A 17,500-nucleotide genomic window follows, 5' to 3' on the forward strand; every position below is an offset into this window, starting at 1 on the left:
GTATCACTGAAGGCTGTGAAATGTACCAATTTATATTACCTAATTACAATTAGAGAAATCTCTTTGCTTAGTAAGTTTTGCTAATTTAAAATTCAAGCAGTTTTCAAAATGCCTTGTCCTTTATCTGTGAGAAAGAAGATAGATATCAGGTATGATACACACATATGGATCCTTGCATAAAATTCTGTTAAAGGCAGTATTATCTACATAAAGATGTATTTTTACTAATGATCTTGACTGCCAGTTCTTTTCATGCTTTTGTCCATCATCCTGAAAAACAGGTGTATTAGGTTCTCCACTTCAGGCAGTTGAAAGTGACTGTTGAAAAATACAGGAAAAACAAATTCAGAGAGAAAAGCTCTTCGAGTATACCTCAAAGCAGGTGTTTCCAAGCATAAGAGCAAGTACACAGTCAGGGAGATTCAGAGCAGATAGTGGAAAAGCTAGCAGAAATAGAAGGGGAATTTATATTTCAGACTGAGGAATAGAGGACTCTTGTGGCAGCACGAGTCTTACTGCACATCTTACTGGCTAGAGTCTTCAGCACAGAGCATGAATAAATCAGTGCCACTTACAGGGTTCAGCTGATTTTCACTCTGTTTAGATCAGAATTTTTACTTGTGTGTTTGAACATCCACAAGCCAGGAAAGATCGAAAGACAGAGGGGATGTATAGGTAAGAGGGGAAGTGGAGTAACAAGTGTGCAACACCTTCACCATTTGCTCTATATTATAGTAGTAAGCATGTAAGTGTTAGGGAAATTCTTGCAGGGTTTAAAGGTTAAGGGTAATGGTTTAATTGGGAAGGCGTCCATCTTCCTCTCTGCCTTCTCATTTCTGTGTGACATGTGGTAGTTGAATAGCATCACCGAGGCAAAATTGTTATAAGAAAGCAAGTTCAGATCTCATGTAAACAGGAAATTCTTACTGACTCCAGAGGGAGTTGAACACTGACTCCAGTCGGTGAATTTTGCTCTTTGCTCATGCATCCCACAGTTGTAAAAACTTGTTTGTCCTGCCCTTAGGACCAGACTTAGAATAAAACATTATCACATAGAGATGTGGTGTTTCCAATACTACAAAACCTTCTAGGTGTCATCAAGTGTAACAGCCAACATTAACCGCCTGAAAGTTAGATGTCTCCTCAAAGTGAGTCTACACTCAATGGAGAGAGACAGGGACATTCAGAAAGGGATTGGTCCTAGGCTAAAATAGATGCCTTAACTAGATCAGATAAACTTTCCTCAGGATTTCCTTGCTCTGTTGACTATAGGAGGGGTCTAGTGATAGCTGAGATTAAATTCCTCCCCACTGGTGTCCGATTTTGAGTGGAAGTCTGGTTTGTCTTTTCCACTTGTATTTTAGAGTAAGACTTCAGAATTTTTTATTCTTAGAATTCATTTGTTGTTTGCAAAAGATTATCAGACTTTTTAATAATGACTGGTACTTTTACTTTCAGACTCTTAATTAGTCAATATTTTATGACCGTAATTTATGCTGCGATGAATTGTGTGAAAAGTGGTATTCTGTGTAATATTAGATGAAGTCATTTCTTCTAAAAGTAAACTTCAGCAGACTTGTATTTCTTTTTTCCTCTAAGTGTTACATTTATACAAAGTCTTTCGGGATAGATTCAAGTAATAGAAATATTAGAAAAGGTTTTCCTCTTAAGATTTGTTCATGATTTATTTTATTAATAATAATATTATTTTTGCTGATTTACAGAAGGCTGGAATGTCCTACAAACATCTTACGAAGCGGTATTTATATGCCAGCTTGCTATTATATACAGAAAAAACATTTGAATTTTGCTAGACAAGCGAGTGGCTGCTTTTTCATGGATGGAAAACTTGGCCTGCTGACAGCTGTTCGACTGTGTCCTGCTTAGCTCGAGCAATGGTTTCACACAGTGTGTCTGCTGCAGCGGCTCAGCGCATACCTCAGGCTCTTCCACGGGACTTTTCTCTCTTACATATACAACCACGCATACTTGCTGTGTCTTTCCCACTCACACATATATTCCTGAGAGCATGTGTGTAGGTGGGTGTTTATGCATATGTAGACGCTTCATCTCAGTGTATAACAAACAGAAAATAAAGCCGTGTCCAAAACGGTACCTACACAAAAATGCGTTCTTAGAATTTAGTGGACAAACTAATCATCTTATGACAAGGCTTCCCAACTTCCAGTTTTCAGTTTGGAGTGACCAACAATCCATTTCTTTCCGCAGAGACTGGGTGACTGAGGTGGCAGCCCTTGCTCTGTACTCCAATATGTCCGTGGCGTTTTTTTTCCTGTATAAATCAGACTTCCTTCAAAGACTAGCCGAGCAAGAAAGGTTTTCTTAGACTGAAGTGACGTATTACGCAAATATTTTTCTAGGCTAAGTGTCTTTATTGTGTAAAAATTTACTGCTTTAAGATACTTATTTTGCTGTCTGTTTTAATTGTATCTTTTGAAACAGTCTCAATAGATTTTTCGTTTCGTAACATTATGACACTTGATAAGATGATTGATTATGAAGTGTTGAGAGCCCTGCCATGTGATCATTTATTTTTAAATACACATTTATACTAGCCAATGCTTAAATTTCTTGCAGGAATACATAAGAGATGCGAAACATAAAGCTTGAGTCTGATCGAATCTGATGCCTCTGGAAATAGAATGCCACAGTACTGTGGTCTTAAAATAACAGATTCTGACTGAAACTGGAACTTTGCAGTGATAAATATTATGTAAAAAATTATGGTCCATCTTTGGTACAAAATAAAAAAGACGTACAGCTGTGGCGCAGGCGAACTAAAATGTGTTTGACGATGATATCTTTCTTTCCCTGTGCAGGTGCCTGTGTCAGTGGCCATGATGACTCCCCAGGTGATCACCCCTCAGCAAATGCAGCAGATTCTCCAGCAGCAAGTGTTGTCTCCGCAGCAGCTTCAAGCACTTCTCCAGCAGCAGCAAGCAGTTATGTTGCAGCAGGTAATGTGGGTTACCTGCTTTGGACCGTTAGCACAGGGCATTTGCACAAGTGTCAGCCAGGTTTTATGGGTCTTATTTTGTAATGTTTCATCGCTCATTACACCAAAAAGAACGAAAATAAATGCGAAGCTTCTCAGTCTTTAAATTTCTTGTTTTAATTGCAGAAGTGTGAAATTGTGATTTTGAAACATTAAATATTATATTAAAAACAGCAGCAGTGGCAGTGGCAGATGCATTACAAATACCGAACAAATTGATATTTAAATTTTCAAGTGCTTAGGCACATTTTAATTGTAGACTTGCCAAAGGAAGTGCAAATAGAGTTGTAGATAATTGTTGCTTTAAAATTCATAATACTGTAGTGCTCCCTTTAGCCACATAAGTGGTATGCGGTTATGAAATTTGAACTTAACAGCTTGTTTCATCATGAGAAGAAGGTTTTTTTGTTTGTTTGTTTTTACATCCAAAAAATTTGTCCCAGATAAGGCTAAAAAGAAGGAGGAGATTGCTGTTTCCTTAGCACAAAATCTGGCAGCTAAGTGAAGAATCCATGAACTCGTTATTCATACAATAAAGATAGTGTCAGTGATCAGTACCTTAGTGTAACGCAGAGTGGATTTTTGGTTTGGTTTAATTGTCATACAGAAAATGATGTGTCTGTCTGTCATAGTCATAGCTCAATCACTGTATGTTTAAACACTTTAATATCCAGTACTGTGATCATTACAGGCAATTCACCTTCAGTTGTGAGTCCAGCATCCTGCTAAAGAGATTGACAGATTAATTACTTTTTTCCCCTAAGAAACAGACAGTTTAGTTTGGCCTTAGTGACTTGTAGGTTTCTTGCAAGTGGATGAGTACAGCTTCTGATTTGTTATATAGGACATGTGAGGAACTTAGGTATAGTTATTTGAGGAGTTAATTTGGCTCTTGCATTCCCTTTAGAATACAGATTTTCTATACCCTTCTGTTTAGGATATTTTGGAATCTGCATTGGAAAATTTCAGAACCGCCTTGGAAAAAAATGTATGTAGATCTGCCTCTTCAAATCACATTTTTTGTTATGAGGTGATTCTTAATGGCTACGCTACCATATGCCAATCTAGAAGAGTTTAGGAGATTTATAATACTTGAAACTTTTGCCTTTATTTATTAAAGTCAAAATGGTTTATTCAGCAACAACTACAAGAGTTTTACAAGAAACAGCAAGAGCAGTTACATCTTCAGCTTTTGCAGCAGCAGCAACAGCAGCAGCAACAGCAACAGCAACAGCAGCAGCAACAGCAGCAGCAGCAGCAGCAGCAACAGCAGCAACAGCAGCAGCAGCAGCAGCAACAGCAGCAGCAACAGCATCCAGGAAAGCAAGCAAAAGAGGTAGGAGCTAAGCCCCTTGCTGATGCACGGTAGCCTGAGCTGTCAGAAGCTTGGAAGAGACAGGACTAGTTGAGAGGTTTTTTTCCCGTAGCAAGGATGCGGCTATCAAAGATTTGTTTTTACGTTTTTACTGGGCTTAATAGCAGTGCCGGTATAATTCTCCTGCTCCCCTTTCTGAGACATAGGATTTGAGCAGTCTAGTGCTGCTGTCGTCTAATGTTCGCTAATGAATCCGAGTGTGCAAAGAACAAGCTGTGTGGTGGACACCGTACTGATTATCTTGTATTCAGAGGCAATCTGTGGTGGGGAAGGAGCCTTACTTTCCTCAGTGGCACAGCTCAGAGAGCATGCAAATTTAGTCCGTGGCTGAAAAAGAGCGATTGAGCGCAGATTTCAAAGTCACAGGCCCCTGATTAATGAACTGCTACTGTAGGTTTGGAGTGGCGAGTAGAAAGTTACAGTTTGATGTGCTCATAAATCAACCTGACAAGCGGGTTTCTCAGGCCTAGCTTGCACTTGTCAGCAAACTGCATCAAATATAAACATAATACAAACAAAACATGTTGAAGCAGTTAAATTGATCAGCAGGTATCCTAGACGTTGTCTTCAAGCTGCCCATTATGCAAACGTAGAGGAAGCAGTTGTGACCTCCTGAGGCTTTGTTTCTGTTTGGATTTGTGAATAGAATTTCAGACAGCCATCAACTACGGAATAGAAATTGCTCCTGTATTTCTCCGGAGGCTCTGGGCAATCCACATGACTTGCTCCATTATGCAGTCTGTTTTCCAGTGAGCGCATCAGAAGTTTCTCTTTTCCCCAAACTAGAAAGGAAAGGTCTTCCACAACAGCTTGTCTTTCTCTGATGTGTGACTGCCTTCTCATACCCTCCTGAGTCTTTGCAGACTCCAGTTTGTCTTGAAATGCCTCACAAAATTGGAACTTACACTTTTGCTCCATAATAGGGCACTTCGTTGCCTCGAATGCAATGCTCCTTTTAATATATTCCAACAAGAAAAGAGAGCGAGCTAACAGGCCAGTGAAATGAAGGCTACATCCCAGTTTACTAATAGATCACTGGAGACCACGTTCATGGGCCACTGCAGACCAAACTTAGTCAATTGGAAAAACAAGAGTGCCTTCGAATCACAGGCTGCTCTAAAGAGTTACACTTCCAGCATAGATAAATTTGTTATCATCTGCCATGAGCTGGGCTTTTTTTTTTTTTTTTTTTTTTTTTTTGTCTGAAACAGCTGTTATATACTTTCTCTTGACCCTTTTCTTCAGTGTGTCATTAAGTATATCTTGCCATTTTCCCTAACACCTAATAGCTTGAATGAATATAATAGAAAATTTCAAACGCTTTCACTGCCTGAGTATTCTACAAATAGCATTACTATTTAATAACTGAGATTAAAGGGAAAGAAGTTGATTTTACGTTTTTGGCTTTCTAGCCTTCACTGCACACTTTACTTTTTGCTGCATTTGCTTTTTTTTCCCCCCTTCTCTTTGTAGCAGCAGCAGCAGCAGCAGTTGGCAGCCCAGCAGCTTGTCTTCCAGCAGCAGCTCCTCCAGATGCAACAACTTCAGCAGCAGCAGCATCTGCTGAACCTTCAGCGTCAGGGACTCATTTCCATCCCACCTGGCCAGTCTGCTCTTCCTGTCCAGTCTCTGCCACAAGGTATTCGAGTAATACATGATTGGAGTAATTTCTAATTCACAACTTTTTTTAACCGTTCCGTTTGCACCCGAACTTTAGCAGTTTCCCATTATGACACTTAAACATACTCTATTATTAGAACTTTATTACTCATATTACCAAGGTTTCTTGAGGCTGATAAATTTTACTGCATACTTTTATGGAAGAAAACAGCTTTTGAGTGTTTTTTCTTAGATATAAGATGCATATTTATTAGCCTTATGTGCTGAAAACAATTTCTGATAGCAACACAGTTCAGGCACCATTGCTTTTCTCTGAGGAATTACTTAAATCTGATTTAGTGGAAATGTTATAATTTCATTTAATATAAGCGAACAGATAGAAAGTATATCAGTGATATTAAAGCCATTCCAAAACTTACTTTTTTTTTTCTTTTCTTCTAAGAAAAGAAGGTGTTTGGTATTGAAAAGCATTTCGAATCTTCAATTTATGATATGTGAATTTAGGATCAAACTTTAGGATTCATTTTCTTTGCTATTCCTTTGTATTAAATATGCTAAATATGACAAGTTTTGAAGGTGGTTATTCCAATAGTAATGAATTATGACCGACAAATAACAGTAAAGACTTTCCGGGGAAAAAAATTTCCCTTTCTCACTTTGATCAAGATTTCTCAATGCTGAAAATGAGCTCAAACTCTACTACTTGACACAAACACATTCATGATTGAAAGAAAATAGGCCACGCACTTTCAAAAAGTAAATTAACTTGAAGATAAATGCTGCTTACGTTTTACAGTAAGGCCAAAGACTTCCCATCTTAAGGACTCTCTCTATAACCTGAGGTATGTGTTTCTGTTTGTGTTACCATAGAGAGGTGAGCTAAATGTCTGTCATAAAAATTGCACAATACTCTGATCTCTGACACTCCAGTCCTGCAATGAGCATTGTTTAGACTGTGTTCATGACAGGTAACATTACTTTTAATTGGTCTTTATGCATGTATCTGGTTCCTCCACCAGATAACTGTTATGAAATTGAAGCTTCAGAAATTAGATGAGCAAAAGCAGAGTACACAGTATATAGGCAACCGTGTGGACAGAAAAAAACCCAAAATACAGAAAAAAGGCACGAGAAAGACTTACCTGCTAAAAACCTCAGTCCCTGGAAAGCAGGGATTCCAAATAAATGTGTAAATTCCATACATTGTGTTGTGTGGAAAAGCTATGAGGCAAGCATATCTAAAGTTGTAAACATTACAACAACAAAAAAGAGTCCTAAGTAAGCTATCACACTAAATATTACTATTTGAGAATAACAGTGAGGAGGCAAGCTGATTCATGAATTTGCACACGTGGGACTGCTAATGCTGGTTTCCTTTTGTACAAAGTCACATTGGACCAGAATGGAAAAAAGGAATTGAAACACAACCTCCCTCCAAACAGCTTTACCTTCTGCAACCTCCTCTTGTGCCATCTGTTGCAAGAGGAATTCCTCAGGTTTTCTCTCACATTAAGCAATCCCCATAGATTTCCCTCAGCACTCCTACCCAATTGCATTGATATTCATTAGTTTAATGCAACACATTCATCCACTTCTAGTAGGAAAACATAGAAAAAATAATACCTTTTTAAATACATTTTTAGGAGAACTAGTAAACAGTTCTTTTTAAGAACTTTCTTTTACTCAGAGAATTAAGCGTAACTGAAGTCACGACAAAAAAGTCTGATACTAAAGAAATAAAAAAATACAAAATTTTACAGTTAAAATATATCTGGATTGTTCATTTTAAAGGAAATCTCTTATTTGCTTCTGCCTTGATACTTTTTAATTATAATGAATTCCAGTCAAGTATTTAATTCTTCCATTTTTCTCTCCTAGTTCCTGTATCTACTGTGTATGTAGGGTTCCTTTAGATACACAAGTTAATTTATAGGACCTGGATTTTTCATAGCCCTGATGTGGATGTGGAAACTTAAAAACATAAGACAGCTTCCTCTGGAAAACCTCCCTGGATCTCCAGAAAGGCCACTCACTCTGTGCCAGACAAGGTGAAGTTAGAGTGATGAGGGTAAGAAGGAAAGTCTGTCCAGCAAGATGCTAAAACAGAGAGAACCAAATGCAGAGTTGTGACCAGCTCAGAGTTCTTTCTGTGGGCTTCTCTTACAGCACATTTTGTCTTTCACAGGAAGGTACAGCACCCAGTCCAGTTCATAATAATGTAATGAAGATTAATAGGCTTCAGATCTGCTGAGGCTTTCTCATAAATCTTAAGTTTACACATCCAGATGCACCCAAATATATCCAATATTTACAAATCCAAGTAGTACTTACTAGATTTAACATAGATGTCCCTGCATTGGGGTTTGCGTAGAAGTAAGAAGATCAAACCTCCTTTGTTTTTCTCATAAAATTTAGCAAATTTTATGACAGACATTTTCTGTGGCAGTGTTAAATTAAACCTTCAGAATTTATTTAAGTTAATACACACCAGCTGTGGTAAAAGGATGTTTTTCTCCTTCCACTGTGCTGCAAGATGTATAATATGGTTTTACAGAAGGGTTTACATATGTGTAACACAAATATTTTTATATGCATCCGTTTAGATTGCTGAGTTACTTGGATGGCTAGAACAATGAGAGAAACACAGGGGTATTCATGTTTATAAGTTACTGGTCAAAGAGTCCTGCAAACCAGATATTATTAGTGACAAAGAGAACATGGGGTTTGTGTTTGTTAGTATGGAAAGATGTAAATTCCAAGTACAGCTGTGAGGTTTGTGTATATAAACAGTATTTGCTCCAAATATAGTTTCTGCCTTTAAAAGGCAGGAATGTTTACCATGTTTTCTTGATGGCCAGGTATAGCAAATAAGAGACAAGAGGTGTTGTAGCATTTATTCTGTGACAAGATCTTCACTATGCCATATTTCAAAGCCAGTGGCTTGCTGTGAGTTACTTCCACGTAATGCTGTATTGATGCTAGCTAAATGCAAAGGACTGCAAATGACAACAATAAAATAAAATTTAAAAAAACCAAACCCAAAACCCTGGGTTTTGATCAGACCATGTAGGAAAATGAAAAACAGATGCATGGATGGGTTTTATAAGTGGTAGTTTTATTAAGTATTTATTTAAACATAAAAATAGAGTAGATAGTGGTAAAAAGAGTTATAAAACTAGCCTCAAAATCCCGAAATTCTTGGTGGTGGTAAACTGCATAGCAAATCAGTATTTGCTGTTTTCATTGTAGTCCCTAATTTTTATCCCACTCTGGATCCTCTTCCTGATCCTTTCTCCTTTCATGTGGTGTGGAGAGGGTATTTTGACGGTTATCACAACCTGTGAAACTTTAAAACTTAGCCTGCTTTTACATCCAGACTAAAATATCTGTCAGCCATTTTACAGGTCTCTTGTAAAATGGGAGTTGGACTTTTTCAGACACAGAAACTACAAAATTGCCATAATTTACAATTAATTACAAATCCGCTTATTAACTTTATACTTTTTAAGTGTCTGCCCTTAATCCTTTTATCCTAAAAGGCAGCCTTTCAGACTGCTCTGAAGAAGTGATAAAATTAACCAGCCTGAGCCCAGAGAGAAATTTCTTTCTGATTTTAAAAAAACCTCTAGGTGAGCTAGGCAGCCTGGAGACACAGCTCCATCGTAGCTTCATGCAGAGGAAGGGGCTGCCCAGCAGTTGCCCAGAGGGGCAGGAGACACCCGCCCGTGGGAAGGACCGTTCCTCCAGCCCTTCACCCTGGTTATGGGGTGGCTCTTCCTCAGCTCCCCCAGCGCCCAAGGTTCAATGATCTCCAATGAAAATTTTTCTCGCTGCAAGACACAACAATATGCTTGCCCTCTGCTTCTCCAAACGGATGGGTTTATTCTTTGTTTTTATTTTTTTTTCAGTACAAGATGAGTTTATTTTGTTCAACGGCAGGAAGAAGGGAAGCCTTTGAAGTAAATAATGTACTGTGTATATCACGCCGCCTAAATGAATACATTACGTTTCATTTTGATTTGTGATTACATTTGCGGGTAACTATTATTTACCACGCTAAAATGGGTTATTTGCAGTGTTGCTGGAACAAACTTCATGAACACAGCAGTAATTACTTACCTTCATTAAACAATTACAACTAGTATTACCATCGCTCCCGCTACCCATCTCTCTAATGCAGTGAATTAGAGCCTGGCTTCTTTGCTTGCTTCCTTAAAACCTAGCTTTTTGCTGTACAAATACGTATAAAGTCCAGTTTTAAGGCTTACATTCCAATCAACTCTTTTCCACTTTGTCATTAACTGAGTTTGCCAGTGGGTGTTGGTATCTAAGGTAGAGAAGCAGGACACAAAATAGTAGTCTAAAAATGAGCTCCTTTCATAATTTTTAAAAAACTTAATACCTTCAAACCAATTTGTTTCTACACTACCTCCAGAAATTATTATTCCTGTAAATCACTACTAGTCTATTTTTTAATAGCTTTGTATACCTCATGGTGAGACAGCTATTGAGAAATATTAAGGAACTTACTGTGCTTTTTCATAATTTTTTGTTGAATCCATTTTAGTAGTCTGAGTTCCTATGTCTGCAAAGTAAAACATTATCTAATAAATAGATTTGCCCAACAATGAAAAACAATCTATATCTTTCCAATATATCTTGTTTACCAAACAAAACTATCCTCAATGAAAAGTTTAATGAATAGATACATTTTAATCCTTCTCGAAAGGACAATAAATTTGAGCATATTCATAAAATAAAAAGAGCAAAATTTTAATTCAGACAACATGAGCATTTTGAATGTTTTGCATTCCAGCAGATCTAGGTACCATGAACATGTCTTACCTAATTTCACTTGTTAAGACGAGATACAGAAGACAGAATTAGATTTTAAGATACCTCTGGCCCAAACCACCTCAGGCTGAAAAACCTGGCCCTGAGACCAGATCTTTCACAAGAAGCTCTCTGGGCTTCTCATTCTTTTCTACATTTAATTTAGTGTTCTTCAAAAGAGAGATGTCAAATTTATAAAGACTGGCAGTGACAGAAGGTGTACATATTTCTGATGAACTCTTCATCTTTCAAAACCTGAATTTCCTATCTTAGCTGCATGTTCAGTAGCAAGATAAGAGAATGCTCACAGCTCTTCTCTTGCCTGTGTTTGGGAGTCTTTACTTCAGGCAGAAGCATATTGTAATGGAAGTTTCCATGACTTTGTGCAAAGTGCTCAACTCGAGCCAGACAACCCTAGCACATGTGTATGAATGCATTCTATGAGACGTTGCTATTTGTGGCCAAGGATGAATCCTGGAACCTACAAGTTTCCAGGCGACAAGTGGAGTAGAGAGCAAATTTAAGCTCTATCTGCAAAGATCTGGTGGCTAGACTCCAGAATAGCACTGGGCATGTAGCAGAGAAGTTTGAGAGGCTCTTCAAATGTTGTATGGCTGCCCATCACCCCAGGAGACTGGTGACACAGAATCTTCTTTCTGCTAGCCAAACCCTCCAATTTGTTTTCCACAGTAGGGCTGGACAAAAAAAACAGTGGAGGAATTTGATGGTCTACACTACATGTAATTTCATCTGTGTAGAGGGAGTTGTAAGTGGGCCAGTTTTGTTGGCTTTCTAGTTGTTTGGTGCCACTGAATGGTACCAAAGAGATTAAGTGGTCACCAGTATCTAGCTCAGCACTGTAGTGGTTTTGTTCTTCCAAATAGTCACTTTGGTTTTGCCTCTTAAGACACATTTTTAAACGGAACAATTTTTGAAAATACTAAACAGGACTAATGAATATGTGGGTGTCATTTATTAAAGTCAGATGCATTCTGCTCAAATGTTAAACCTGGTATGATCTCATTGATTTCATTTTTGTCTTCTGATTTTTCTCCCTCCAGTCTTCTTCCCCCACTCCCTGCTCTTGTTAAGTGTTTAAAGAGAATATCAATGTTTGTATCCTTAGTGTAATATGTTCTTCTATTTTCCGTTACATGTTTGATTAGGAGGAATTATAAAACTTGAGTTAACTGCGGATGCATTGAGTTATGTTTCCGTGTCAAGAAACTGTTTAAGCAGACAACAAAAATCTTGTCCAGAAGTATATTTAGGGTTGGGTTGGTTTTTTTTTTCTTCTCAAGAAATCATTGCAAGTTCTTCGTAGCTTTCACTCTTTGATCCTTGAGCAGTGTTTTCAGAAGGAGTATAATAATATTAAAATTGGTGATTTCTAATTGACTGTTTATAACACAAGAGAAGACAGTTAGATTACCTGGATTCTGACGGAAGAAAAATGAATTTATGTTTTACTACATGTTGATTGTGCTGGAAAAACAGCATCAGCTTTATTGTTGGCATTAATCCATTAATAACACTGAGCTCATTATATGAAACTCTTTATTTTGTTATATTAGTGGGGCTCTCTTTCATTTTATAGCTGGCTTAAGTCCTGCTGAGATTCAGCAGTTATGGAAAGAAGTGACTGGAGTTCACAGTATGGAAGACAATGGCATTAAACATGGAGGGCTAGACCTCACTACTAACAATTCCTCCTCTACTACCTCCTCCACCACTTCCAAAGCATCACCACCAATAACTCATCATTCCATAGTGAATGGACAGTCTTCAGTTCTAAATGCAAGGCGAGACAGGTAATTCTGACAAGATTTCAACTGTGCTTATCATTTGACGTAAAGCTGTTGTTTAACACCTTAAGTCACATTATTTCCAGTCACAAAATAACACTTAATACAGGTTACTGAAGAGATCGTGGAGACCTGATTTTTCAGAATCGTTTATCAAGAGGGCGTCATTTTCAATAACGATGTCTAATTTTGCAGAGGCAACAACAAGTACCTGCCCGTGGTTTTATAACACAGGAATTTATGGTTGTTTTGGTGAAAATTAGAAATCCCAGAATAGACTGTGCTGGTTTAGAGGTGTAAATGCAGATTTGTAGGCACTTTTGTAGGCACGTAGTTTCATTCATATTTGAGTTAACACATCTGGCAGTCAGGCCCTTACTGTTGAATCACACTGCTGGTTTCATAGAAAATGTACATCTATCTTAGTTGTCAAGGCTGTACTTCAGGACAAAGATTCTCTGTAAAAAGTACTTTAAAAATTAGTACATTAAAGCAGTTCTCATATTGTTTGTCTCTCTTGTGAAGAAAACCACTGAATTTTCCTTCTTATATGCACGACAGTAATGCAGTTGACACATTTCATACAAAGTTTCAGTGGCGTTAGTGTAATACATTGGAATTCAACCATATGGGTAAAGTTAAAATCATTTTTCAGACACATTGACAGATATTCTTCACTGTTCCTGATTTTTGAGTAGTGGATTAAATGCATACAAGAGTACAGAGTATCTGTAGCACTTATTAGTAAATATATTAGTATAGTCAGGTGTAGATGATCTCAATATAAGATGAAATTTAATTTGTATCTTCATAACCTAAATTGTAAATAATGGTATTTTCAAATATTCCATTTAATTATTTTAATATTTATAATAGGAGACTATAATTTAAGTGTCTCTGGTCCTCATGTGACTGTGAGAACATTTTTCTATCATTATTTTCTATTATTTAAAAACTGGCACTTCTCTGAATACCTTTATGGTAGTACTTTTAGTATTTATGACTTTTATGATTATATCTCAGAGAATGGTTCTTTGCTTCAGGATGTGTAGCTGATGCCCACCTCCATGGGGCAATCCCCTGAATTTCTTTGGTAACTGTATGTGGATGAAAGTATTGCAGAGGTTCCAAAAACACACAGGGAATACAGCCGGGTTTTTTTATGAAGCCAAGTAGCTAATAGAAGCAACTTTATTTTTATACACATTTAAGCAGAAAATTCAAATATTTCGTAGTAACATTCACAGTATTCATAAATTCTGACTGTACGTCTTCAATATTTCTTCTCCGAATTGATCACTTCTGAGTATATTTTTTATTTATAGGTAAATGTTACACCAAGGTCATATGGCAGAATTAGCATATGGTATTATACAGTCATCTTATTTTTTCATCCTTTATTAACAGTCATCTTTGGCTCTATTTCTTCTCTAATTGGAACATCATCTAGCCTTGGCAGTTGAACTATTCAATAGAACGATTAAATTTTTCTGACTGCTCTGAGCTAAATTGACCTGTTTTGACCTGTTTGTCACTGATCGTAACCTGACAGGCGCTAGCAGCCTCCAACGATTATGGCTTTTGAGATGAATCTGATGCCTTATTCTTTTGCTGCAGCTCGTCACATGAGGAAACTGGGGCCTCCCATACTCTCTATGGTCATGGAGTTTGCAAATGGCCTGGCTGTGAAAGCGTTTGTGAAGATTTTGGACAATTTTTAAAGTAGGTGGATTTTTATTCATTGGTACAGGGTTGTTTAAGGCAAGGGAAAGAGAAAGACGGCAAACAAAGTTTTACTGTAAATCATGTCAGAGATTTTTTTTTTGTGTATTCCAAGCAACTGGATAATCGAGGCTATCTGCAGAGGGTCAAATTGTTATCCTTTCTTTCATGTCGAACACTTCTGCAGGCCTTTCAATAGCACAGTGTTTAATCCTCTTATTATCCTTTTCTGAAATGGAGCCTCAGAAAATTTGAAGAGATGCTTTAGATTGTATATTGGATAGTAGGGGTATGAAAAAGCACATTTTAAATTCTGACAGTTTGTGTATAGTGGGAATTAATGTGTATAGTATAAATAAAAAGGCACAAAGGACTAAGCGTGACCATTTAACTCTCACTTGCTAATTTATTTTTGCTTTTACTCTTGTATGTGCACAAGATACACAGAAGAAAAAACCACTGTGAACAGGTGGGTTTGCACCTTTCAGGACTGAACAGTGATGCCAAAAGTTTTCGCTTTCAGGATTTGGTTTTGCCAGCTATCGTCTAAATCAGAGCACTTAGAAAATAAGTGACACAGCTTTTGCTTTTCACCTGCAGCTTCAAACTACAATGGGTTTCTGCATTTTTTTTCTCTTTTTTTTTTTTTTTGGTTTTTAAGTAGCTACTAGGATTTTTGTGTTCATTTGAATTTTCAACAACAGCACTGGTTTTCTACCTAGGTACATTATGGACCGGTCTTTGTCAGAAGAGCCGTACTCATTTTGGCATGCGATAGATCTTAATGGAAAGCTACAGATAGGCTTATATAGATGAGTAACTTCAGGGGCTGAGACTCTTATGTTGTCATGGTGCAGCTAACAGGGTGAATGAACTGTTTCATGCTTCATCAACAATTAAGTTAATTAGCTCATTTGAAATTGCACTGCTTTGTTGCCAGGATGTTGGCAGAAACATCAAAAAGATGTGTTTACAAATGGTAGACTACAGGGTATATAACAGAAGCACCTTAACAGCAGACCATAAGTACTCAGTATTGCAATAACTTTTATAATAGAATTAGAGCAATACTTTTCATAACGTATTTGCAATGCTTTCTCCATCTTTCGTGCTGTCTTTCAGTTTTAAATGAAGTAACTTACACTGACTTGCAAATCTTAGGTAGGTATCACTCCTGATAAATTTTTGTTTATCAGTGCATTAAGTGGAATGTCAAAATAATGGCTTATTATTGGAGAAAACTGTGTAGGTTTTAAAAGAACCTGATATACCTAAGTTTGTATTAAAAGGAAAATGAAATCTCCTAAATTCAACGTAGTATTCTAAGTATTACTAATGGTAAATTTAAACTCATTTAACTTAAGCATTCTTCTTTTCAAGAAAAACTACATTTTCTGAATACGTCCATCCGTCTAGGCTATAGTGATGCTAATTCTGGGGGCAGACTTTGCACATCCATTATGTCAGGTCTCTTGTTATAATCCACGATCACTAAAACCATTTTGATTAAGGCGGTGTAGTGCTAGGTTTACAGATGCTCTTGCTTTCCTGAACCAAATAACCCTGGAAAATGTGAAAGCGACATATAACATCTTGATAATTCTGGTGTAGAGTCAATCAGGGTTTACAGCAGTGTCATGGCTTTTTGTCCTGTACACCAGCAAAAAATGTCCATGAACATTTTATTATTTCTTCTTTTCATTCAATTCTGTCTTCTATGCCCTTAAAATAAATAAGAAGTCATGGTGCTGAATAGGCGAGGTTGTTTATGAAATAGAAGTATTCCTTCATTTTACACTAGCATTAAGATGGAAATCAATACATAACCTTGCATTAGATTCTTTAGTACCTTTTCATGTTCACACTAATGCAAAATCCCCATTACAATTAAAAAACATTTTCTTTCAATTAAATATCAACTTTTAGTCCAAAGATTGACCATTTTTCCAACCCATTAACTTTATAGGGGATGACAGGACTAATGGCTGTAGTTTTCAAGGCTTTGCTCTTAGTCTAATCTTTGTTACGATGTTTTAGGTTCCCTGACTTGAAACAATATGATACCTGAGTTAAGAGAGTTAATGCAAGTATACTGTACCAAAATGAAATATTAATAAGGTACACTACCCCAGTCTGGTAGTGTGTATTACTGTAATATGCTTATGACAACTTTGAAGAGTGCCTGGTTTATGAAGTGAACTCCAACTTCTTGTGCTCAGAAAATGGTTTACCTAGCAGCTTGATGTAAAAAAAAAAAAAAAAAATACTGTGCAGAGCATCTGAGAAGGAGGATTAAGACAGAAAACACTGCCTTTGCTTCACTTTCCTAATAATGGAAAGGATTTAGGGTGAAGTGACAAATAACTTTCAATAAATGTCTTAAAGCCGCAAAAGCCATTTTCACCTTCAGTTCTGTTTATCCAGTATGAATTGTTTTTATTTTTAAGATAATTTGAGGACATTCCAGTTATCTAGAATTCTTTCGAGATATTCTGAATAGCTAAAGAAGTTAAACATTGTGTGCCGTGGTTTTGATTCATATTTGGAAACATATGCATTGGTTTCAAGAAAGTACAGCCAATCTTCTCCATAATATATTTCTGTATGTATAGAAAAACCTAATCCTGTGTCTTTCCCTTGATATCCTTCAACTCTAGACACAAACCTACAGTTTATATTTTATGGAGCAATTTTCTGTCTTGACAAAATGGTGTTAGATTACAGTTGCTCATGCACGCAAGATCAGTTTTGACTATTCAGTAAAAACAACAGCTTTTGGCTTAAGAAAAACTTCAAAATGTAAAGACAGATCAGAAAAAGTCATAACATAACCGGAAAGAAGATGACAAGATTTGAACAAAATGCCAGGCACTGAAACAATTAGAAGAGTGACAAAAATGCTTATGAAAATTCAGAATTTTGCTGTGAAACAGGTGTTGACAGAAGCTAACCATTTTGCTGGTCTCTGCATGAGGAACCCAGTAGATCACTCAAAGCATTTAATAGTAGTTCTTCGTGATGTTTTTTTAAATGTCAGAGCGCAATAACATATGACAAAACTTCAGTGTATTTTGTCTGCAAAATTAATTATCATTCCATTGGTCCTAAGTCAGTCTGAGTAGGAAGGAT

At 37.0% G+C, this 17,500-nt stretch overlaps 1 protein-coding gene across 4 annotated transcripts in view; it reads left to right on the plus strand.

Moving 5' to 3' along the window:
* The window catches only part of FOXP2 (forkhead box P2), a 433,685-nt gene that overhangs the window by 366,513 nt on the left and 49,672 nt on the right, over positions 1-17,500 (plus strand). For 2 of the 4 annotated variants that reach the window (XM_075059020.1, XM_075059024.1), the window contains exons 6-10: positions 2,841-2,978; positions 4,155-4,352; positions 5,865-6,030; positions 12,442-12,655; positions 14,267-14,371. In XM_075059020.1, the coding sequence (XP_074915121.1) occupies positions 2,841-2,978; positions 4,155-4,352; positions 5,865-6,030; positions 12,442-12,655; positions 14,267-14,371 (821 nt within the window). Of the gene's footprint in view, positions 1-2,840; positions 2,979-3,953; positions 4,005-4,154; positions 4,353-5,864; positions 6,031-12,441; positions 12,656-14,266; positions 14,372-17,500 lie in introns of all 4 variants that reach the window. The other 2 variants (XM_075059023.1, XM_075059022.1) reach the window with 2 other exon arrangements.

This window comes from Buteo buteo, chromosome 28 (assembly GCF_964188355.1).
Source record: "Buteo buteo chromosome 28, bButBut1.hap1.1, whole genome shotgun sequence".
In the NCBI taxonomy this organism is placed as follows: Eukaryota; Metazoa; Chordata; class Aves; order Accipitriformes; family Accipitridae; genus Buteo; species Buteo buteo.